The 23,459-nt window shown below is 41.7% G+C and overlaps 1 protein-coding gene across 1 annotated transcript in view; it reads left to right on the top strand.

Moving 5' to 3' along the window:
* Window positions 1-23,459, top strand: part of NTRK1 (neurotrophic receptor tyrosine kinase 1) — a 351,958-nt gene that overhangs the window by 217,246 nt on the left and 111,253 nt on the right. The window contains exons 7-11 of the mRNA XM_085637927.1: window positions 7,341-7,476; window positions 10,267-10,596; window positions 15,196-15,213; window positions 17,129-17,187; window positions 18,387-18,489. Of these exons, the coding sequence (XP_085494053.1) occupies window positions 7,341-7,476; window positions 10,267-10,596; window positions 15,196-15,213; window positions 17,129-17,187; window positions 18,387-18,489 (646 nt within the window). The remainder of the gene's footprint in view (window positions 1-7,340; window positions 7,477-10,266; window positions 10,597-15,195; window positions 15,214-17,128; window positions 17,188-18,386; window positions 18,490-23,459) is intronic.

Raw genomic sequence — 23,459 nt, 5'->3', positions numbered from 1 at the left:
TCTATAGTTCTGCTAACTGCTTTGACCTCGAACCTCCCAGGTGATTGATATAGGAGACTGCTGAGACATTGTCCATGCGAATCACGACCATGCTTGCCAAATGAACTTTGAAACTCTTAGACCATTCAGCCCAACCATCAGTTTCAAGCAAATGATGCGCAGTGAACATTTTAGACTTGACCAGCGTCCCCCTGTCTCTAGGTTGTTCAGGCTGGCTTCCCAGCCCAGAGTACTGGCATCTGTCTCTAAGATAAACTCTGGCACATTCCCAAAATAGTCTTTGCTGTTCAAACACTCTAGACTGTTCAACCACCATTCCCGCTCCAAATGAGTCTCTGCAGACAAACCTACTGAATCTGCATACCAAAGACCCTTGCATAAACCATCTGTCTGTAATCTCTGGAGGGCCCTGCAATGCAGGGGGCCTGCTGAAATAGCCTGGATTGAAGAGGACAGGAGACCAATCGTCCTTCTGTAAGTCTCTGAACAGAGCAGTTGGAGAAATGGTGTGGTGCGAGCACCTGGCTGCACCTCATTTAAACAGGTCTGATGAACGGTGTGAGTTCCTGCAATTTGTACGAGTGGCTACAAAAATTCCAACGATCTCACAGAAATGTGCCAATGACAGGAAACAAATTAAGGGAGAAACATCCATAAGGATGAAGGTGCATACTGCATAATTAGACACAAATGGATGTCTGAAATAGAAATAAGAACTTACTCCATACATTGGAATAGCTCCATCAACATCTATGTATCCAAACAACATACATAGCACCAATAGCCCATATAGAAGAGTGTTTAAAACACAAAGCAAATATTCAGGAGTTAAAAGTAGTACTTATCTGTATGTGTGAGCAGCTAATAAAAGGGGGAGATGGCTGTTCCCATGGCTATATATGCTGTACCATGATTACAGAATGGAATATTTTACTTTATGACAAATGTTTGTTCTTTAAAGGGCTGCATGTTGGGGCAGCAATAAAGGTTTATGCTTTCTTTGTCGTTCCAACACTCTACGCTGTTCAACCAACATTCCAGGTACGGACAAGCATCTGGAGGAAAACCTCTTGAATCTGCATACCAGAGACCTTTGCATAAACCAACTGTCTTTAATCTCTGGAGGGCCCTGGAATGCATGGGGACTGGTGACATAGCCTGGATCGAAGAGGACAGGAGGCCAATGGTCCACGCTATGACTCTGAGAATTACAACCTCTTTCCTTAAAACATATCTCATTTCCTTCCTTATTTACTTTATCTTTTTTCTGAGGCAAATGAAGCCGAGACTCTAAAGTATCCACCTGAAAACCTAACAATTATAAGGACAGACTTGGTACCAGTACTGATTTCTCTATGTTGATAATGATACCCATTCTCTCTAAGAGTTCCTTTGTTACACCTAGCTGAACCAGTAGTTCTGTCTTTTACCTAATTCATCAACAGAAAGTCGTCCAAATATCAGCAGCAGTTGTTGCAGGTAAGCACAGTGGGGCGGGCGGGAAGTGATGTCGAAAGAAGACGTAATAGGACTTATTTATTTATTTAGTTTTCCCTATTCCGTCATGTGTTTCCTGTAGGGTATCCCGTAGAAGATTGATTCCCTCCATCTTGAAGTGGAGCTAGACCAAGTATTTGTTTAGGTCTCTTAAGTTTATAACTGGGCGTACACCCCTTTTCCTTCTTTTTCACCAGACAAATTGCACTTACACACCCAACATGCAAGTCTACCACTTTTGATATTGCACCTTTCTGTAACATTTGGGAAACCTCCACTCTCACCAAATCCATTCTCTCTTTGTCAAAGACAAATTCTCGTGTTTCTAAGTCTGAATTGGGATGTCCCATAAATCTATGTTGAAGCCTGATACAGGCCCCTAAAGCCCAGAGGTCGTTTGTTATCTCTGCCCACCTGTGAATGAAACGTTGCAACCTTCAGGCAACCTTTACTAGGGAAGAACAATCACATATCACTCCACTTCCTTTCAGACGTTGATTCTTGGAATCTTGCTCTTCCTCCCATAGATCTCAGTCTACCCCTCTGTGGGTAGAAACCTGGTGAGGATTTGAGGCCTCTGCCAAAACCTCTGGAGCCTTGAGAGTATTGGTTTTGGGAATAGAATTGGGACATTCTGAGTCCTCGTCCAGCAGCCAGTCCCCTCCTGTTAGCCTTTCCAAAAACATGTAACCCGAAAACATGTCTCAAATTATACTGGGCTTTGCTTAGGGTCATAAAGTTGGACACGTATTTACCCAGTAATTTAATGAAATCATGTCCAAAGAGAAGGCCTCCAAGATCTCCTTCCGCCTCTCGATTAGTCAAATTTGCGAGCTTTGGACTCACCTTCATAAGGATGGCTCTGTTTCTTTCGGCTATGAGGCCCACGTTGGCATTACCCAACATGCCGACCCCTTGCTGGCTCCAGTCTCTAAGGAGGTCTATATCTATCTCGGAGTCATTGACTTGCGCCTCCTGGGCCATGTCTAGTATTCAGGCCAAAGGGCCCACACCATCCTAGAGATGGTCCTGACATTGTTTCAGGCATCGTTCTCAGCTCTTTCTTGTGTTCTTTCCAGACTTAAACAGCAATGTAATCAATTCTGGGTCCAAGTTTGGCGTTTGGCATGCCTTGTCATCTATGAGGGGTCTGGGGCATTCAGTCCCCATCAGGTTACACTGTTGCTTCTCAAAAGGTCTCCTAACTCACTGCTTAATATATTTCGCTATCTGAGTAAGTGGCCACCACTCAGAGCTGAGTGGGTGTTTCATAGTGTCTGGGCTAAGCATGTCTTGGCTCAAAAGGTCCTTAACTGGTATAGTTGCAGAAGTGTCTTGCCAATCATCATCTAGACTATCAAGGGCATCTGGGCCCTCATCAGGATCAAAAATGAACACATTAAGCCCCTTCTCATTATCATTGACATCGAACATATCCAGGCTAAGGGAGATCTGGTTGTCTATTGTGCCGTGAAGGACACCACATCCTCTTGTGCCGCGATGGAAACCAATGTATTTGGTAGCACTGTGGTTAACTCAGTCTCTTGTAACGCTCAGGCTACCACACATTGAGGACAGGGTTTCATCCCCCTTTGTCCTTGACCCAGTGTTCTTGGGTCTGTCCGATATCTTGTTTTACATAGAGCATTGCCACCCTTTTTGGGCTTTGTGAGTCTATCCTTATCAGAAATAGAGGAATACTCCTCCTCTGAAGGGGCACTCCTCCTCCTCCTATATATAGCGGCCTCGACCGCCTCCTTAATAGAGGCCTTCAGACCCTCCTTAAAATACTTCTTGAACATATCTTCACTTACCTCTAGCTGAGGTAAATCCTTATCCTCAGCTATAAGTACTAATAATAGTAAACTGAAAGCTAATTTATTTAAAATATTACTCCTACAATAATACAGTGTAAGATCTGCTAATCCTAAATATTAACTAAAATCGTAAACAGACTAAATATTAAATGAAGATTAAACTAATTCTAAAATGCCAAGGCCAAAAATATTCCAGAATAAGTGCCCAATATAAAATAATATATCCTCTCTTCTCTGTTTCTCTCTTCATTCCCTCCCTTTTTTGGAGGGCACTACGGCAGTCAGAGATCTGGGGTGGAGAGAAGGAACAGCTGATCAGCAAGGGAAGCAAGAGCAAAGCGGTTAACCTAATCAGCATTTGCACGTTAAAGCGGCGTAACTATGGCAACATGCCGTGGGGAACTCATACCAAAGAAAAATGGTGGCTGGAAAAAACAAGCATTTGCAATGCAACAGGTCTCGCATCGGTTAGAGTTGGAGTTATTGGCATTGTAATCACAAAATTGCTTAATGTTTGTTCCAGGTTAACTCACTACACAACTAACACAATGGGCTAATGTCGCAACAGCAAAAGTCCCATGAAAATTTAGGAACCTACACACTTAAAACAAAACGCTGCGATATGAGCCAGTAAAAGCGCCAAGAAGATCCGAAAAGGCACTTTAAAAAGAAAGAACCGCCGTGATGTATTGAAAGAGAGCAAGATGAAGATGAAAGCAGGCAGATTGAAGCCAGTGAACTGAAAACAACTAAAAAATAAAGGACAGATGCAGCTAAGGCTCCTTCCAGTCTGCTCTCTTCCTGTTCGCAATATAAATAAAGGTTTCACGGACATGAAAGAGGTGGCAGCATGCTTGTAACAATCCACAACACTTTGCTTTTAGAATAATTCACGACGAACAGTAGATGGTGCCATAGATAAGATTTAGAAACTAACCCCCGAAACAGTAAAAAAAAGTGCTGGAGGGCATGTGTCTGCCTCGTGTGAAGTATTTAAGTAGACAAACAATTACATGGAGCGCTAACAACTGGTATACCACAGCATAGACGCTATGATCTATGTGTTTTTTGTGTAATATAACTAGTTCTCCTGTAAAGCTCGCAACTACTTTTGGGGGTAGTTCGCACTACATAAAACTGTAAAACAAAACAAAAAACAACCAGCCAGTATACCCCTATGGGCAAGATCTCACTACACCGGCTGGTCCAGCACACGCACAGCTATGAAAGCTCTGTACACCCTAGTACTGTCCGTTAGGTGGAATGTTCCCAGTACACATATAGCGCTGGCAGTGGGCCGTATCCAGACACACACCGAGTTAGTATACGGTCCTTGAACCCGTATATAGCTCCGGGGTGGCAGGAACAGCACACTGCACTCCCACAGCAGATAAATCAGAAAGGCAGCTTTGCTCTGTTTGCTGACAAAACGACAAGCCACTAAATCGTATTCATCAAGAGTGAAGCTTTAGTTCATCGTATATTTTTTTGAGTGTTTGATATTGGAACAGTTCTGCCAATCTATGGGGTAACCTTATTATTTTCAGGCGGTACTCTGCGTTAAGTGATTAGCCTGTCACATACACATCTCGCGATATTACTGCTTGTAAACCAGTGCAGAGGTAATCGGTAACTATTGAACAGATGTCGCTTTTGTTTGTTTCCCTGTACAGTATGTGTAATCTGACTGTACGTTTAGAGAGCACTGTATATAGGTAGGATAAGAATGACAGCATCCGGGCCTATATCAAGAGGTGATTTGAAACTATGCCTATTGCCGCTAAAGCAGTAATGTTAAAATATTTCAGAAGCTATACACCTAAATAATGCGCCACTATTAGGTTAAGTGAAAATTAAAAGGTGTAAAAAGGCACATATAAATAATAATGTTGCAATGCGCCAATGTGGGAGCGCTATAAACCTGGAAACAGCGCGTTCTAGATACTGCACGCAAAAGCGGCCAAGAACAGGCAAATGTTGCCTGAGGCTGTCCCCCCAAGTAAGTATAAAGTACAAACACTTATGTGGCACAGCACATCAGGCGCACACAAGTACGAGGTCAAATATTGCAGAAGCCACCAATAACAAATGATAGATGTTGCCTCTGTGTGTTTCTCTGTGTGTAGTATGAGAAATTGTATTCATACATAATATAGCGCTAATATCCCTGCAAGTTATGAGAGCGCCGCATATAGACACGTTAGAAGAAACACCAGCCAGAACTGCTGTGTGGGTTTACCTGAAACAATGGGCTAATGTAGTAACAGCAAAAGCCCCATGAAAATTTGGGAAGCTACACACTTAAAATAAAACGCAAGTAAAAGCGCCAAGAAGATCTGAAAAGGCACTTTGAAAAGAAAGAACCGCCGCGATGTGTTGAAAGAGAGCAAGATGAAAATGAAGCCAGCGAACTGAAAACAACCAAGAAATAACGGGCAGATGCAGCTAAGGCTCCTTCCAGTCTGCCCACTTCCTGTTCGCAATCTAAATAAAGGTTTTACGGACATGAAAGAGATGGCAGCATGGTCGTTACAAACCACAACGCTTTGTTTTTAGAATAATTCAGGACGAACAGTAGATGGTGCCATAGATAGGATTTAGAAACTAACCTCTGAAACAGTAAAAACAAGAACAACAAGCAGGAAGTGGGATAAGGGAGGGGGTAGGGGAGAGAGGCAATGCAGGCTGGCAAATGGTGAGCACTTTTCGCGGGTGGCCGTGCGGCCGCGAAAGTGAAAGAAAACGAATGCTTTCAGGCTGCCAAATGGTGCGCGCGCCCGGAGCACATGCACTGTAGTTGGCGGCCTGAAATGCACTCGTTTCCACTTCCAAAAGTCGCTTACTATAAGTCTCGCCAGAGCAGCGCTAAAGCGCTGTCTCAGGCGAGACCTAAACAGTCCTCTTTCACACTCAATAGCTCCTTTCGAGCAGCATAAGGAGGAGCCGTTGCTGAGCTAAGGCCGTCACCGCTGTGGTCCGGGGCTAAAGTAAGTGCTTGTGCTGTAATTTGGGCCGTGATCAGAGCAGCAGTGTGGGTGGTGGCTTGCCCGTAGCACAGCAGATAAAGACCTCCTTTTCCTCCCAGCTGAGTCCCCATGCACCAGCTAATTGGAGGCTCGGCGGGAATAGGAAGGCCGCGCGGGTGAGCTGTGAGTCTGAGTACTTGTGCTGGCAGTTGCCAAAAGGCCACAGTGTGAGCACCAGGCCACGCCTCTTTTAAGCAATTCTGTTCAACGGTGTGAGTGCCTGTAACTTGTTCGAGTGGCTAACAGAGTCCCCATGATCTCACAGAATGGCGCCACGAAAAGGAAACAAATTATTGGGAAAACATCTATAAGGATGAAGGAGAATGCTGCAAATTTAAATACAAATGGACACCTGAAACAGAAATAAGAGCTTACTCAGGACACTGGAATAGCTCCATCAACCTCTACGTATTTAAACAACATACAAAGCACCAATAACCCAATAGAAGAGCGTTTAAAAACACTACGCAAATATACAGGAGAAAAAAGTAGAACTTATCTGTATGAGGAAGCAGCTAATAAAAGAGGAAGGTGGTTGTTGCCATGGCTATATATTCTGTACTATGATTCCAGAATGGAATATTTTACTTTAATGTATGTTTGTTCTTTAAAGGGCTGCCTGTGGGGGCATCAATGAAGGAATGTACATAATGATAGCCTCCGGTCCTCTAATGAAATCTGCAAGAATGAGATAAAGATCCTGGACATTTTTAGTCATGTTCGTACTGCCTTGATATAACACCACCAGTACTTTGGCAACACTGGCAACAGGCTTTTAAGAAAAACATTTGTTTTCACTTATATGTTTTTTTTAACAAAGTAATCACTGGAGGAATAGAGAGTATTGTTAAATTAGAATTCTTTAATATCATTAAAATGTGTCTGTTAGGAAAGATAAATGTCCCAGCAGAAGAGAAATTGAGAATCTACAGCAGTGAGCATGAATTGCACTAGAATATAATCAGCATGATTGGTTTGTTTAATCTCCACTGTATTGCAGAGGTCCGAGGAGCCGGAGATGGAGATCATATTGCAGCTTATCAACGTGTCTTCCACCTTCAACAAGCAAGATATTGTCTGCATGGCTGAAAACATTGTGGGGCCCACATTGGGCACCCTACAGTTGAATGTCCTGTGTAAGTACAGTGTTTTCCTCCTGGGCCAGGCATCCTTATTTATGTTTAGGAAGCTGTAGAAGGCAAATAAATATTCATTTTAAGTAAATAAAATCATAAGCCATTTCAACTGTTATATGCAAATGTGCTGAGTAATAAAGTGCATGTTAAGGACATTGTTAAAAGTTAACCATGGCCTGTTACCAAGACAAAGATATTTAAACCAAAGCAGGATGACCTTAATGGAAAATTGAAGATTTTCCAACAGACCTGTGCATCTTGAAGCCACTGTAGCTGGAGAATTGTATTCAGGCAAGCCATGTCTCACAAGCCTGTATAGGTGGCAAGAAATACAGTACATTAAAATACACTTCTGTAACATCACAGTATATCTCTTCAGCCTTCGCAGCGTTGCTTTTCTATTTTGCACTAGCCTTTCTCTGACATTCATAGTGAGACATATCTAAGGATAAGTCATGGAAGTGTAAGGAAAAATCTCTTGTAGGACAGGTGTGGTTCCATAGTAAATGTTAGAAAGGCAAGGAGAGTGGTTGATTTTCACACCAGATTATATCACCCTCAATCTCAGGCCTTTTATTACAGCAGACTCTAGAATAGTATGCACTCTTCACGAAACATTCCCAAAGAATCATATTTATCCATGAGCTACCAAAGGCAAACCCTAGTTTTGAGATTAAATCCCCTGACACCCCTGGTCTCAATGACCTCGCAAGAGCTCCCATTGGGGATGTTTTCCTTTTTAGTCAAGTTCCGAGCTACTATTGATTTTACCAACTAATTATATGTTCTTTGATCAAAATAATGAACCCATGATCAGGAAAAGTTGTTGTGGAAAGTCCTTACCAATTTTTGTGTGGATAATTGATGGCTTTGCTCATTACCATGACACTTTCTGCTATAGCCTTCTATCCTTCATGCCTGTATTTTCTACATTAGGATTCACAACATCATTGAAGGTGATTAAAGGAGTTATGCTCTCTTTAAAGGCATTGCTTTACTTACTGCCAAGACACCTGGGGCCCTTTCAAAGTGAAGTCTTGCAACACTCTTAATGCTATGTAACCTTCTTCTGGCACAGAAGTGCATCACAGATTGTGAAACTGGGATGTGCACTTGCAGCTCATAAAATATTTTAATTCAAAAGCATTGTTGCCACTGTTATGTGGTTATGTAGGCCTCAGGCAAGGGACACCACCATTTTATATGTTCACATGTTAAGTTGGTATCTTTCTTAAATGTTGACTCTTAAATCTCTTTTGCTTGCGCGCCCATATGGGATAATGTTCTCTGAAATGGATTTGCTTATATTTACACTTCTTCGTAGGCATATTATCAGGGCCTTCAACATTCTGTACCAGGCTAAAGTTCACTGCGCAAAATGTTGATGTTTGTTGTTGTCCACTCAGCGACTGTCCTGCAAGTGTAGAATAAATAATGACAACCTAACTAAAACTCCAGCATAGTAACATGGGTGAAGTTTATTATATAAACAACACCAATCCTTTGCTTAGACAGAGGAGCATTTCGCTGTCACTTTTGAGGTCGGCCCATGCTGAAATTCCAACCCAGCTGTATCCTGTTTACCTTCCTGAAAAGGACCCTGGTCTGCTCTGCACAAGAACGTGCCCGAGATTAAACATACCCACAGGTAACTGGGGAGTTAGATCACTCCAAGGTATTCTGGCAGATTCGCACCCCCTAGGCCCAGTGAGTTAGGATGCGCTAGTTAGGAGTATATATATAATTATACATGTATGAATATAGTCAATGTAACAGCACAATGGTTGCACAATGGTTCTTTACCATTCTCATGATACTGATTACTCTGTTCTGTTTCTTTCTATTAATCATTGCAGCACAAGTATTTTACACACGATTCTTATTGCTTCAATAAATGTTTGTCATTCCAATTTGAGTATTTCTTGTGTCTCCTTTTGGGCATGCATGAGTCACTAATGAAAGGGACTGATCTGTTTCCACACTTTTCTTGGGGAGTCAGAGTTGTCATCTTCTGAGGTTTCACTTACCATCCGGTACCTTGTAAGGTTAGAGGTCCAGATGGTGAACTATGAGCGAACCAGGACTAAGGCCATCATATCCTGATGGTGCACTTGGATTCAGTCTCGCACAATTTTAGTGTTTATTTTGTCCAAATGCACAGTCTTACTGACATACGACACAACTTGGTCAACAAAAATTCACGAATATTGAAAGAAATTAACATTCACAAACATAATATGAAAGGCAAGCCTGACCCAGAGTTAAAGTTTACGAAAAAGAAATCTAAAATGAAAAGAAGCAACACAAATATGTTCCAGTTATCTCTGGCTAAAAAAATCCTAGACACTCAAGATCTTCCACTTTCTCAGTAGTTTCTGGTAGATAAGACTAAAGCATCATGGGATACATGCATTAATGTCTTCAGTAAACCTACGGAATCAACATTAGCAAGGCAGTACTACAGCAGAGCATGGCATATGCAATACGTAGTGTGACTCAATACATGATAAAAGCACAACTGTGCTCACTCACCCACAACACCAATGTTATTGCCACATGCATACAGAAAGTTCCAAACCCATCCAACCAAGCACTTCATCATTGGGTAGCATGCTACCTATCAGATAATGCAATTTGATGCCCCACAATGTGGTATGAAATGCTGTACAAATAATACAACTGCTGTAAGTCATACTACATACACTGGAGGTCATACATGATAAATCTTCAACATAACTCACGATAACATGTGGTCTAAAAAGCTCTAACACAGTGTCTTTCCATCCCCAGTTCCTGCAACAATCCTAAGTGTTCAGGATGCCGTCCCACAGCACTTCTGGTGCATCCCGTTTTCTGTGGATGGCAACCCCCGCCCACAGATCCAGTGGAAATTCAATGGCACCGCCCTGCGGGAGAACGACTTCATCTACACCAAGATCCTGGAGGAGAGCGAGAACACCACATCCCTGCATGGCTGCCTCCTGCTCAACAAGCCCACGCATGTCAACAACGGCAACTACACCCTGATGGTCAGAAACTTCTTAGGATCTGCGTCACATACTGTGTTTGGCAGATTCATGGACAACCCCTTCAGCTTTAACCCGGAGGAGCCCATTGTTGGTAGGAACAGCCTTTGTCTTCATCATTTTAGTTACATTTGAGGTGCTTGAAGTTTTTAAGTATATGAATGAGAGAGTGCTATAGTTTCCATTGGCATTCATAGAAAAGTCAAGGGGAGTAATGGATAGTGACTTGCCATGCAGTCAACTACAAATGAGAGAAGCTCTTCAGTTGATATTTTTAATGTTGGATCAGTTTTGTGCACCAATTTCTAGGTTAGAAATCACACATCCTAATTCAAAATAGGTAATCCTAAAACATTGCAATAAAACCACGTACCAAACAACCACAAAGACTGTTCGAAACGGTACTAGTCATGTTGCCCAATGAAAAGCAGAAGTTGTCCTGAAGGTTGTACATCAGAATACCAGTAGAAAGGTACTGTGGGGCCAAAATATTGAGGTCTAAATATGGAGAAATAGCGAGAAGGTAAGTGTTTACATGCAAGTATGGATTTGTTATTTTTAACTCCACATCTACGTACCTTGACAATATACATGTATTCTCACTGTACATACATGTGAAATTAAGTATAGTAAACCTATACCTACCTTCATGATATTTTAGTTGAATACCGTCCTGAATCTAAAAACAGTAGAATAAACTATCGAAGCAGCCTTGGGCAACGAGGAGTATCACAAGGCCCTAAACCGCATGGGACAGCATTCCACCGCAACAGCCCCGGACATATCCCACATCCACATAGGTGAGGCCCCAACTCACAACGCCCGATCTCATTTGTCCCATTTTTATCTGCACATTCCAACCCAGTCCTATCATCCTCTAATGGTAAAACCTTTAACTCATGGACCTAAGTGTACTATTATGAGGTGCCAAGAGGTAAAGTGACTGGTAAACGCTGCACTGTACAAAGAAAAGTGTATCGTGACGCATATTAAAAAGCACAAAACAAGATATAGACTCCTTACAGTTTTTTTTATTTCTATTTTTTCCCCTTTCTGTGGGTGTAAAACAGCTATTATTGGTAAGGTAATAAATCTTTATTCGATTCTGCATCTTAATTATAAAAGATAAAACATAAAAACCATATAAATACATTAAATTCATTCAAAAAATATGGACCACCATATTAAGCTTCAGATCACACACTCTGTAGGCAGTAGGTACAGTTTAGAGGAATACCGGGCAACCTATATATCAGATCATTGCAAATTAGCCACTATAATTTTATTCCAGTATAAAGCACCTTTTAAATAGGAATAGACTGCCAGCATCACCGCATCATCAGGTAATAGCTGTAAAGGGACGATTATTTTCAGTGATAATGTCACTAGCGGAAAGGTGCCATAATACATATATTTTCTTCTAGATGAATGAAGTCTTCCTTGGTGTGCTAGAACTCTTTGATAGCACACAATCACACTTGTATTTGACACCTCAGACAACGTAGCTCTATCTGATGATTGTTGAAGGACAGAAGTACTTGGATTATAGCACTTTACAACGCAGATTTTACACTGCGATACATTCACAACGTGGTCGTTACAATGACTGCGTTGTTACAACGCAGTGCCATTACAGCGCAAGTCGTTACAATGACTTGCGCTAGTTGGCACGCTGGACTTAGGAATAGTATGATTTACTCTTCCAACTCCAGTGTGTGCAACAGTAGGGAAGGTGTTGGAATAGTAAATCATACTATTCCTTAGTCTAGAGTGCCATCTAGCTCAAGTCGCTGTAACGACTTGCGTTGTAATGGCACTGCGTGGTCACAACACGGTCGTTGTAACAACCGTGTTGTGAATGTATCGCGGTGTAAAATCCGCAATCTAAAGGTTGTTTCCCAAGCAATTGACCCTATCAGCTATTGTTCTTGGCTTCATTTAAGGACTAACTGGCACATGCATCAACAATGCCATTTGCGATTCCTTATTAGCGAAAAATAAGGATTCGCTAATAAGGAATAGCAAAAGACTATGCATGTAGAAATCGCTTAAAAATTAGCGATTTCTAAACATTCCTTAATTGCGACTCGCAAATTACGACTCGCAATTAAGGAATACCTCCCCATTCATTCCTATGGGCCTAGAGGCCCATAGGAATGAATGGGAAGACCTTCTCAATTTGCGATTCTCAATTAGAGAATCGCAAATTGCTCATGCAATTTCAAGGGTGTCAGGGTGTCAAAAGGACACCCTGTTGCACCCCTGAAATCTGCATATGAGTACATCTTGCACACACACATGCCCCAAGGGCATGTGTGTGTGTAAAAGGGAACTTTGAAAAATGCACTTTAGTGCATTTTTCAACGTTTTTGCAAATTACCATGAAGTTCAACTTCATGGTAATTTGCTCCCCCTATTAGCGAAATCGCTAATTTTTTTACTTTAGTGCATTGCATTTAAGGAATCTCAATTTGAGATTCCTTAAATGCAATCGCAATTTAAGTAATCGCAATTTAGAGATTACTTAAAGTGCGATTTTTGCATTTGGGATGATGCGTCCCAAATGCAAAAATTCCGGTCGCAAAGGAGCAGATTCTGAGAATCTGCCCGTTTGCGACCGGTTTTTGCTTTGATGCATGTGGGCCTATGTTGAAATTCGTAACCAAAGACACAACTGCCACCATGGCTGGGCAGGGAAACAAAAGCACCTCTTGCAAAATGTTCAAACAAGCCCCACTCCATCACCATCAGCAGCAGCTATGGGGCATAGCTCCAATCCACTGTGAAAATGCCCAGTGGGATAAATGGTCAGGCTGGTTCTTGCTGTCGAAGTTTTGCACTTCTTCCACTTTGCCCAATTTTTGTCAATTTCATTAAGTTCCTACTGGTTAATCAAATGTTTTCCGCTCTTTTTTGTGACTTAACGGTCTAGTTTGTTTTTTAATGAAATCGTGGTATTTAGGTTGTTTTTCGGCATTACTGTGATTTTTTTAAACCAATCATGCCATTCCTGGTGAAATTTAAAAATGCTGGTCACAAGTAGTGGCCGAAATGCAAAGTAGAAACATTCAAGTAGATTTCACGGTGTGATGAAATTTCCATAGAAGGTGTGTGTTAGGAATATCGAACACAGAATATCGAAGGGCAGAATTTTGAAGGGCAAAATAACGAAAGGTAAGTCTAAAGATTTTCTATACTTAACTTCACATATGTGCAATCTGGTAAAATATATCTCCAAGTTATGTAGATGCAGAGTTAAGAACAGTAAATTCATACCTTGTTCTGTGCATTTACATCTTCAATACTTTGACCCACAATGTTCATCTCACGCAATTGTGACCCTTCCATATTCTGCCTTCGATATTCCCTACCACAATGCTACAGAGATGTAGTTTCCATGAATGTGGTTGAAGCGTTCAATGAACGTCCATCTGTTCACAAATTAAAATTATATTGCCAATGGTTAGTTCACTATGATGACAACCTATTAAAATTAATGTGCCTATTCTTAGTGAATTATACAGTTTGGGAAAACCTATTTGGCTGAATCATTAATCAACAATTAGTTGCAGGTTTTTGAGGGTGTGCAAAGAGTTATTTTGCTATGATGTGCTCCTGAGAGACCATGTTACTCTTTAAAGTGGTCGGGTGTATTTTGCTAAAACTTCATGTTTCTTTCTGCTTTTATAGATTTTTTAAGGGGATGGAGGATTGTAATCCTGATGGGTTGTTCGCACATGTGTTCACGTTCTCACAACAGGCTGAAAGTGGGCCTGGGCGGAAAACTACGCTACGCTCGTGGAGTGTGCGTAGTTTGCGCAACTACTTGCTACGCGAATCGCACGTAGCACAGTGCAAAAACGCGTAGCATAGTGGGCATTTTTTGCTCGCTCGCGTTCCTCAACGTCAAGTTGGTGACCGTGAGCGAGCAAAATCAACATCCCGGTGAGACTTAGTCCTCGTTCGCAATCGGCAACATCAAGTTGACGATCACGAGTGTGGAAAATAAACCTCCTGGCTAGATTCTCAACATGGGGAGGTCAGGTTTCTCATTGCGAGTGGTCGCGTATGCTCGCGACAGCTCGTGATGAGAAAGTACCAGTCAGCGTTGAGAAAGCTGCCGCTCGAGTACAAATCTACTCGAGCTGCAGAAAACGACCGCTTGCACTGGGCATGATGCCGTACGCAATGATTGCACAGTGCGGACAAGCATCCGGCACTGTGCAATCATTGCGAACAGCATTTCCCTACTGCACTACGCAGTTCGCGTAGCCACGCGTAGTGTGCGTAATGCAAAGTGCACTTTGCGTAGCTCGCGAACTACGCCCAGGGTTAGCTGAAAGTAGCGTCAAACGGGGTGTGGCACTCACTACATCCACAGTTGCACCTAAACAAAAAGATTTCTAAAATCAAGAGATTCACAGACATCATGTGACAAAGTAAAGTAACCCAAACATGAAGAGTATATTATAATCGTTGTTAAAATACCCACATTTAGCATGCCCATCGAAGGCATTACATATAAGATATATATGGTGGCAATAAACCATTCTTTCAGAGATGGTCAGAGGAAGGATTACTCCAAGGGATAACAATGAAATGTTTAAACGGTCTGATTGACATATTTTGTGAAAATATGTTTATGGTGTTTCACAGATTTAAATATGTTTATGTTTTTTCTGTGTCTTTACAGTGTCATTGTCTCCTGCCAGTAAGTATTAATATCATTGAACTAATCTTGTTGTTATTTGAACTGTATAACTGAGATTTTATCTCCGACTTGTTTTGTTGCTCTACAATAATGTTAGAAACTCTTATAATGTGCAAACCTCACACTACTACATGCCAACTGAGCTAGGTGCCCTATTCCAGTGATCTTCGATTTTGATTCCCAACCTATTAATCTCAAAATTAGACATTGTAAAACACTGCACACAAGCCGACACCAACCGTATATTGAACTTTTTAAAAACTAGATTGGAATTAACTGTATTTCATTCGCATTCAGATTGGAAAGAGAACTATTAATTGTAGAGATGATACACAGAGAGTTGTCTGGTCACTTTGCTTTACAATCATACAATTCCATTGATGGCTTCTGGGGACATGAAAATAAAGCCCGTGGCTAAAGGCTGGACTGCTGCAACTGTGTTATTCTCATTTTTGACAATAATGCACAATTTCCTTAATTTTTTTTTTTTATTATGATAGTTTCTTTTTAAACATCCTTTTGATTGAAATCCATAAATTGTGGACATTATCTAAATTTTGTAAATTATAGTAAATATTGAAATACTGCGGCATAATTCCCATGAATTATCGGCTAGGGAACCCTGCTGCGGTGTGTTCAATGCAAGAGTGAAAATAAATGTGGGCCAATAAAACCCTTTTTTGGGAACAATTGTACTAGTAAAAGGATTCTCGCTCATTTATTACTACAATGTAGAAGTTAAATATCACATAATTCTTGTAATACAGCTTGACTAACTTGAGAAATGTCTGCATAGTGCAGCACAAGTTCCTGGTTACAATCACATTACAAGAAAAACAATTGGACCATTAATCACAAGGTCTTTATAATGAGATGTTATCTTAGTGCACTGTTCTCTGTCTCCTTTTAATATGTCCTTTCTTTAAATGTCCACCTGTGAAAATAAAGAATGATATTAAGCATAGATGCAGATCCACTGCAAGCAATATGGGTTGTGTTAGCACCCTTGAGGGCGCGGAGGGGCATCGTGGTGCAAACGAGGATCTGCCTGAGGCATTCTCCTCCCAAGTGCTCAACAATGGAAATACACAGCATATTACACTTGTCTCAACTGCATGTATACTATGCAACTCATGGGTATAGTACGTCATCAGGTTTTCTGAATACATCCTTTTCTATGTCCACGCTAACAACAGTGACTACCGGCGAACTGGGCAAATTTCCAAATAGAGACCAATTTTACCTCTGGTCGTTATTAACTACTGTCCACCCGGTTCTTTGTGTTGTTGTGCCATAGAGTGCAAAGTGTGCACATTTCCTCTCTTGTATTTGCTCCCTTTCATAGTCGCACTGCTTGCGTATTGAAGTTGATGAAGACCCATTTCTATTGAGAACAACATATTCTGATTGCTTCTCACTTACTGTCAAGTCATTTTATTAAGCCTCCGGGATTGGGTTTGTGAGCTCTGCACAGTGTTAGAGCAAGCAGAGGTACTTCCAAATATATTACAAGCAATTTGTGCATTTGGTAAGCGCGGCGCAAAAGTGGGTAATACAATCGGGAACCCACTTCTTCTATATAATCTCCATCAGCTTTGCTTTTGATACGACAAGTGCATTAAGAAACAATTCATTTAAGCACTATGTCAGTCAAAGCCATGCTGCCCGACGTTGTATTAATAGGACTGAGTATTGTCGGGGAAAATCAGAAATGCAATCACAATGCTGGATTTCACATTTGTGTCTATATTCTTAGAACAAATTAAATGAATCCCCAATTTGATCTCAGCTGTGTTTGACATCATCCAGTTGCTAACAAAACTGGGCAAGTGGCCATCTTGGTTTAGCCTGACATTGATATTCAGGGCATTGTTTTATTTGACCATTGGTTATTCCTGTTGTTTTCCATCATCAGGTGGGGGCAACAGCACCAACGGGAACACCGTGGAAGCCGTGGAGGAGCACACATTGGGAGTGAGTAGCAGGAGTGACACACAGGGTGGCTGTCCACACAAAGCATGCCTGTCTTCTGTCTTTGCAATAATGTGCTAATAATAATCATGATCTCCCTGCAGGTATTGCATTCAATTAACGCCCTGTGTTGAAAGCTGGGGACGGCTGAGTTAATCAGCGTGCTTAAAGGGTGGGCATTAACTACTGTTAATCGATTGCATTATGTGCCCAGTGAGAGTTAAAAAAAGGCTGGAAATACAGCAGAAAGGAAACATTTGCCTAGTTTTCCACCTAAATTGGGGAGATTATGGGGGCTGCACTAATAGACATGTTGCCCTTATTTGTCCTTGCCTCTGGCTCTGTCCCATTACTGTGGAACGAACAAGTAACACCAAATAAAGGCCTTTGTGAGCGGGATTAAGCATTTAACAACCTGTGTGGAGGGTGTTAACCTCAACTAGCTCTATGAGAAGTTTAGTGCAAGGCTTAACTATAACTGCAAGACCCAGAGTGTTCATCATTTAATTTGAATAAATGGTTGAGAAGGTAAGCTATCCCGTTTGATGTATCCGTCTGCCAACTGTGCGTATTCACGACTCTGGGAAATACTTTGGCGATTGTACTGCTAGATATCGTCCCCCAGAATATCGTGCACAAGAACATTGAGGAGAGAATCTCGAGGAACAAAATATCGAAATGTATGTGCATTGAGGAGAGGACAGATTTACTATTCCCAACTCATCATCTGTAATATAACTTGAAGATCCATGTGCGGCCTAGTTGTGCATTCACATAGGTCTACATATGTAGAGGTACATATAGAAAATCTAGACTTTCTTACCTGTCGATGTGCTTTTTTCAATATTTTGTCCTCGATATCAGTGCAGATCTGGTGAATACATTCTTTGGGGCACTGGCCCTGTTCCATGGCATTTTTATTGTTTCATTTTGGCTCTTAAGCAAGTACTAGAGTGGAGGTGCGTTTATACTCTAGCAGTCTAGGGATTGTCTCTGTTACTGCAGTCAGGCAGTCTCTAGTGCCGCATACGGTGGTGATCACTTCCTACACATTCAGTGCCTTTCCTTTCCCTCATCAGCTTGGCTTGTGGCAGTTATTACAGTTGAACCAAGGCAGAGGCATATACAAGAACAGATGTCAAATGGCAGATCTGCTGAATGAGCCACCATGCCAAGGTGTTGACAGGTCTCTGTGCCCACAGGTATCCGTGGCCGTGGGACTCGCTGTGTTCGCCTGCCTTTTCCTGTCGGTGATGCTGGTTGTGCTCAACAAGTGTGGAAGACATTCGAAATTTGGACATAACAGTAAGTAGCAAGTTAATCTTCCTCCCTTTCTCTCTCTCTCTTTCTCTCCCCTTCTCTCTGTCTTCCTGGCTCCTATCTTTCTCCCCTCTCTCTCCCTCGCTGCCTCTTTCTATCCTATCACTCTGACCATTGCCTACCCTTTTCTCTATGTGTCTTGCTCTCACGTCTTCTTCTCCTCGCTTTCTCTTTCTCTCTCTCTCTCTCTCCTTTCTTTCATGTCGCTCTCGCTGTTTCTGTGATTTTCTAACACTCTCCTCTCTGTCTCTCTCCCTTCCTCAGACCCTTGGGCATCTTTCTATATCTCTTGTGCTAATTGGTCCTTCTATCTCTCTCTTTCTCAGACGTTCTTTGTGTGTGTGTGTCATTGATAGAGATCAGGGTGTGTACAATATTCCCACTACCACGGATAAAGTAATCTCACAGTTACACGCACATGCATACATCATACGCTAGGGCCCATTTCACTAACATACGCTCAAATACTCTACCAGCAATAAACCTGTGGAAGGAAACACTCCTAAACACCCTGCATCTATACCGAGGTCGATAAGACCTGGTTTTTGTGACTGTCCCTAAGCATAATCTATACAATATATACAACAATAATCAATAACGCAAACCCAATAATTGACAAGAAAGAATATCCAACACCATGTTTAAAATTATATTGCTTTATCTAAAATTAGTCAAAGGAAATCAATTAGAGTAAATCATTTCTCATAGTTACCTATTCTAGCTAAATGTCAGAACGGGTCAGGACAAGTCTCTCGGTAAATGTCTCTCAAGACGAAGTCCCTTCAGCATCAATCCTCAGCAACGCAGATTCGGTACGCGGGAAAGGCAAAATGGCAAGTGGCAAAGACCCTCTCTAGGCTAACATCTTATAGTTTCTAAACAATAGAAAGATACATTGGGAACATAGAAAAAACTATAATGTCCGCCGGACTTGCTGAGCAGAGCGAGAAGGAAAGGATGTAACATCGCTACATTTGAGAATCTCCGCTCAGGAAAAGTACACATAATGAAAACTACGGAACAGGAACCAAGAAAATAAAACATGTATCACATTAATCCTGCTTCTCCTCGGCCATCGAGCCACAGTTCAGAGCTTCTCTCTAAGGCCCCTTTGTTTCCCAAGGCTGCCAAGGACACTTTCACTTCACTTGGAGACTTCCCAAAAACTGCTTCTGTCCTCATGGAAGGTTTTTCAAGCAAGGACCATGGTCAGTTAGCTTCAGGACCATTTCCAGCAGGGGTCTCCCTCGTCACAGTTTTCATATTTAAATCACAGCCAGGCTCACAATTCGGCCATCTTTTCTTAGGCCAACATAGGCCTCAATAGACCATCTTAATTAAAAGAGACAAAACAACGTTACCACAGCATAATGATTAAACAGTGTTAACCCCACTAATACCCTTATGTGTATGCATTTATCTAGCACTTGCAACATAGAAAAGCATTAATTCAGAAAGCGTTTTGTGCTCAAAAATAAACAGCACATAGCAACGTTTAAACATAAAAACATGCACGTTATTTTTTAAAACAGCACATTTATGCACACTCACGTGTAACTCTCTCTTCTCTTGTTAGGACAAACGGATTGATTAATATAAACGCACTTGCACAAGACAAATAATTAATTATTAATTAATAATAAATTAATACAACGAATAGACATGCCAGAGCTTCAAAATCCCCAGAATTTTCAAACTGAAAACTCTGCTCCAGCAATCCCCCCTTTGGTGATTTTATCACCAAATAAACCCAAAAATAAAATTAGTGAAAATTTAGTCCCTATTTTAGGAGAAATCGGAAATGTCTTTTCCCCTTTACACAACATTAGACACCAGTCACTCTTTCATCATCCCTTTTTGTCTCTAAGTAAACACTCTCCCTCAATTCTTCTAGTTCAATTTCTTGAGGTTCTCTTTTCAACTTCTTGTTTTTCTTTTCTTTATTCAATTTCTTCCTCCCTCCCCTGTTTTTACAACACACACACACCAATCTTATTATTAATAAAGCAACAATTATACAAGTTAAGGGAAACAAAATTCTACCTATAATAGTACTACCTATTTTTGCAATAAAATTCTTAACAGCTATCATTTTATTAGCTATTTTAGTCCATAAATTCTCAGCTTCAAGTGGTACTAATTCTTCATGCAATATTTTTGATATAGACCTTCAGGTCTTTGCTTTCGTCTGGAATGTAAGTGCAACAATGTTGAACAATGTTGAACTTTCAGCATTCCACAGACTCCACCCTCCTTGGCCAGAATATCAAGGGCAAGTCGATTTTGCATAGACATGGCACGTACGGCACTTAATTCCGTATTCACCAAAAGAAACCCTCCAGCGGTATTTGTCGATAAGCGATCAACCACTGTGGACAGTTTCCGAATTCCATAAGCATTCAAAGAAATTCCCACTGCTGGAATCAAAACCCCAAAAATATCACCCACTATTTCAGACCAAGTTTCTCTCTTAAAACGCATTAGTAAGTTAATATGTTCTACATCTGTTATTTTATCTATATGAAAAATCTTTGGAAAAACTAGGCCCACATAACACGTGCCATACCAATGGTCAGGCAACTTGTAATAAGCCTTATTCCCACAAACATAATACACTCCTGGAAAAATTGTATCTTCTCCACCTCTGAAACCCCAACCTGTTGCAATGAAGTATGTATCATGGCACTCACTAGTCCCGACAAAATATGTATCATATTGGGATTTCCTTCTTGTAATACAAAGTTTACCCTTCTGTGGTGCATCTAGAGCTAAAGTTGGACTCGCCCCATTCTTCAACTCTTTTCCCATCTCAATGTCCCAAATTGTCTCACTCACTTTATATTTTCCTGCTTCCTCATGCATGTTCAATCTCCTTTCTTCTACCATATCCAGGAAAGCCTCCTCTCCTTTCAAACTGCAAGTTAAATTATTCTTAAAAATGTAATCTAATGTTAATCCTTTTTCTTCAATAAAAATCTCACCAAAAGTGTTAGCTTCTTTAGCTGGATTCAGCTCTTTGTTCATTGGCAAGTGCCCAAAAATACTATCTCTGTTAGACATCTTGTAATCTACCTTCCCTAACAAATAAAAAACACTACTTAAAATACTACAGGAAATACCATATGTAGCTGGTAAATGATGATAAGTAACACCCTCTGAAACGGATGCAGGCAATTGCATACAGACGTAGCAATCCCTTACTTCCATTGTCTTCACATATTCATATAACAGTTTTGCAAAAACATTACTAGAAAAGTTATTAATTGACCTATCTTTGTGTATGTAAGTATTACTAATCCTAATTGGAACTACTTTTTGTGAATTCTTCTCTACATTTGTCACATTCTCTGTATGCATCTCAAACTCTACTTTAAAAGTAACTAATAAAACTAAAACACCCCATAGAAGCATTAATAATCCAGTACAGCAGCAGCACATCCTACACCACCTTTTAAAGAAGGCACATCTATTTCTATTATCTTCTATGTTAGCCGTTTTAGTTTAGCCTCTACTACTCCACTACTGTTTGAACTTTTTCAATTCTTCAGCAATTCTTCAGCTTTCAGTTTATCCAAATGATCTCTTCGTTCACTTAATCCAAGTGAATCCTTCCTTTATTCAGTTTGGATACTTGTCATTCTTCACTTCAATTTCTTCAACATCAAATTGTATTAGATCTCCAACATCAAAATCTTCAGTACTCGACTCTTCTCCAATGTCAGTCAAGAGTACTTTCAGAATTTCACCAGTATCTTCCTCAACCACTTCTCTCAAGATCTCTTCCGGATTATCTCGAGTCACTGCTTCTTCTTTTCCTCCTTCAGACAGTGCCACATAAGACCATTCCGGCGATCTGTACTTTTGGTTGGGTCTTCTTACTCTTTTTAGGTCTCGGCTGCGAAGGCTGCGCTTGCGCAGTCTCGCTCCGAGATTTAATGACTTTGAGAAGAGGGGCTTGCACCCGCCCCTCTTCTCTCCTGTTCTCCATTGGCTGGCCTCTTAAATGCTGGCCAGCCACTGGAGAAGAGGTCCAGTCACTCCGTTGAAGCCCCGTCCTTTTCGGATCAGGGGGCGTGTTTTTTGCGAGAAGTCTCAGGGAGGAGACAACAGCAAAACACGCCCCCAAATCCGAAAAGGACGTGGCGTTTCTCCGAGGCATTTTCTGCTTCGCCTCGGAGAAAGGCGGCGGGGTTAGGCTGCTGCTCTGGTCTGCTCTGCTGCTCTGGATAATTGATAATTATCTTTTAACGATATGGTGCCACGGATAAGATCGACTGCCTGTTCATACTGTATTTCTATGCTTAAAAAAACAATAAATGTAAAAATTGACCAAAAAAGAAATCATAACTATATTTTTTAGAAACATGGCACGCGTTTCGCTTGGTTGGGCGTTTCGCTTGGTTGGATATACCGATGCATGGATGGAAGTGGGAGAAAGTCCTTTCAAGATGGCCGGTGCCGTTGACTAGGGGAGCCTGGGTCCCGGAGGTGAGAGACGTGCGCACACCGACAGCTCAGTCGGGGTTCATGTTGGTTGTTGACACAGCGGCTCAGTCACACTCCTCCTTCCGGAGGTTCGTGTCAACAGAGCCCGGCCATGGAGAGGCCGCGGGATAAGCTGTCACGTTCGCCTCATGGTCATCGTGGCTCCCGGCACGGCCCCCGCTCAGTTAACGGCTCACGGCCCCGTTCCTTGTCCTCCGATAGGCCCCGTAGTTCCCGGCCCAGCTCCCCTTTTGCTACTCGCCGCTCACGGCCCCGCTCCCCTTATGGTTCCCGGCCTCGATCCCCTCATAGGCACTATAGTTCCCGGCCTCGCTCCCCACATAATTTCCGTCGCTCGCCGCCTCGTTCCCGTGGCTCCCGGCCCCGCTCCCCCGGTAGTCTACCTGGCTCCCGGCCTCGCTACTCCCACCGGTCATGACCCACTTACGGCCCCCATGACCACAGGCCCA

Source organism: Triturus cristatus, chromosome 12 (assembly GCF_964204655.1).
Source record: "Triturus cristatus chromosome 12, aTriCri1.1, whole genome shotgun sequence".
In the NCBI taxonomy this organism is placed as follows: Eukaryota; Metazoa; Chordata; class Amphibia; order Caudata; family Salamandridae; genus Triturus; species Triturus cristatus.
The sequence above is the reverse complement of the archived record's forward strand: the minus strand, read 5'-3'. Positions and strand labels throughout refer to the sequence as shown.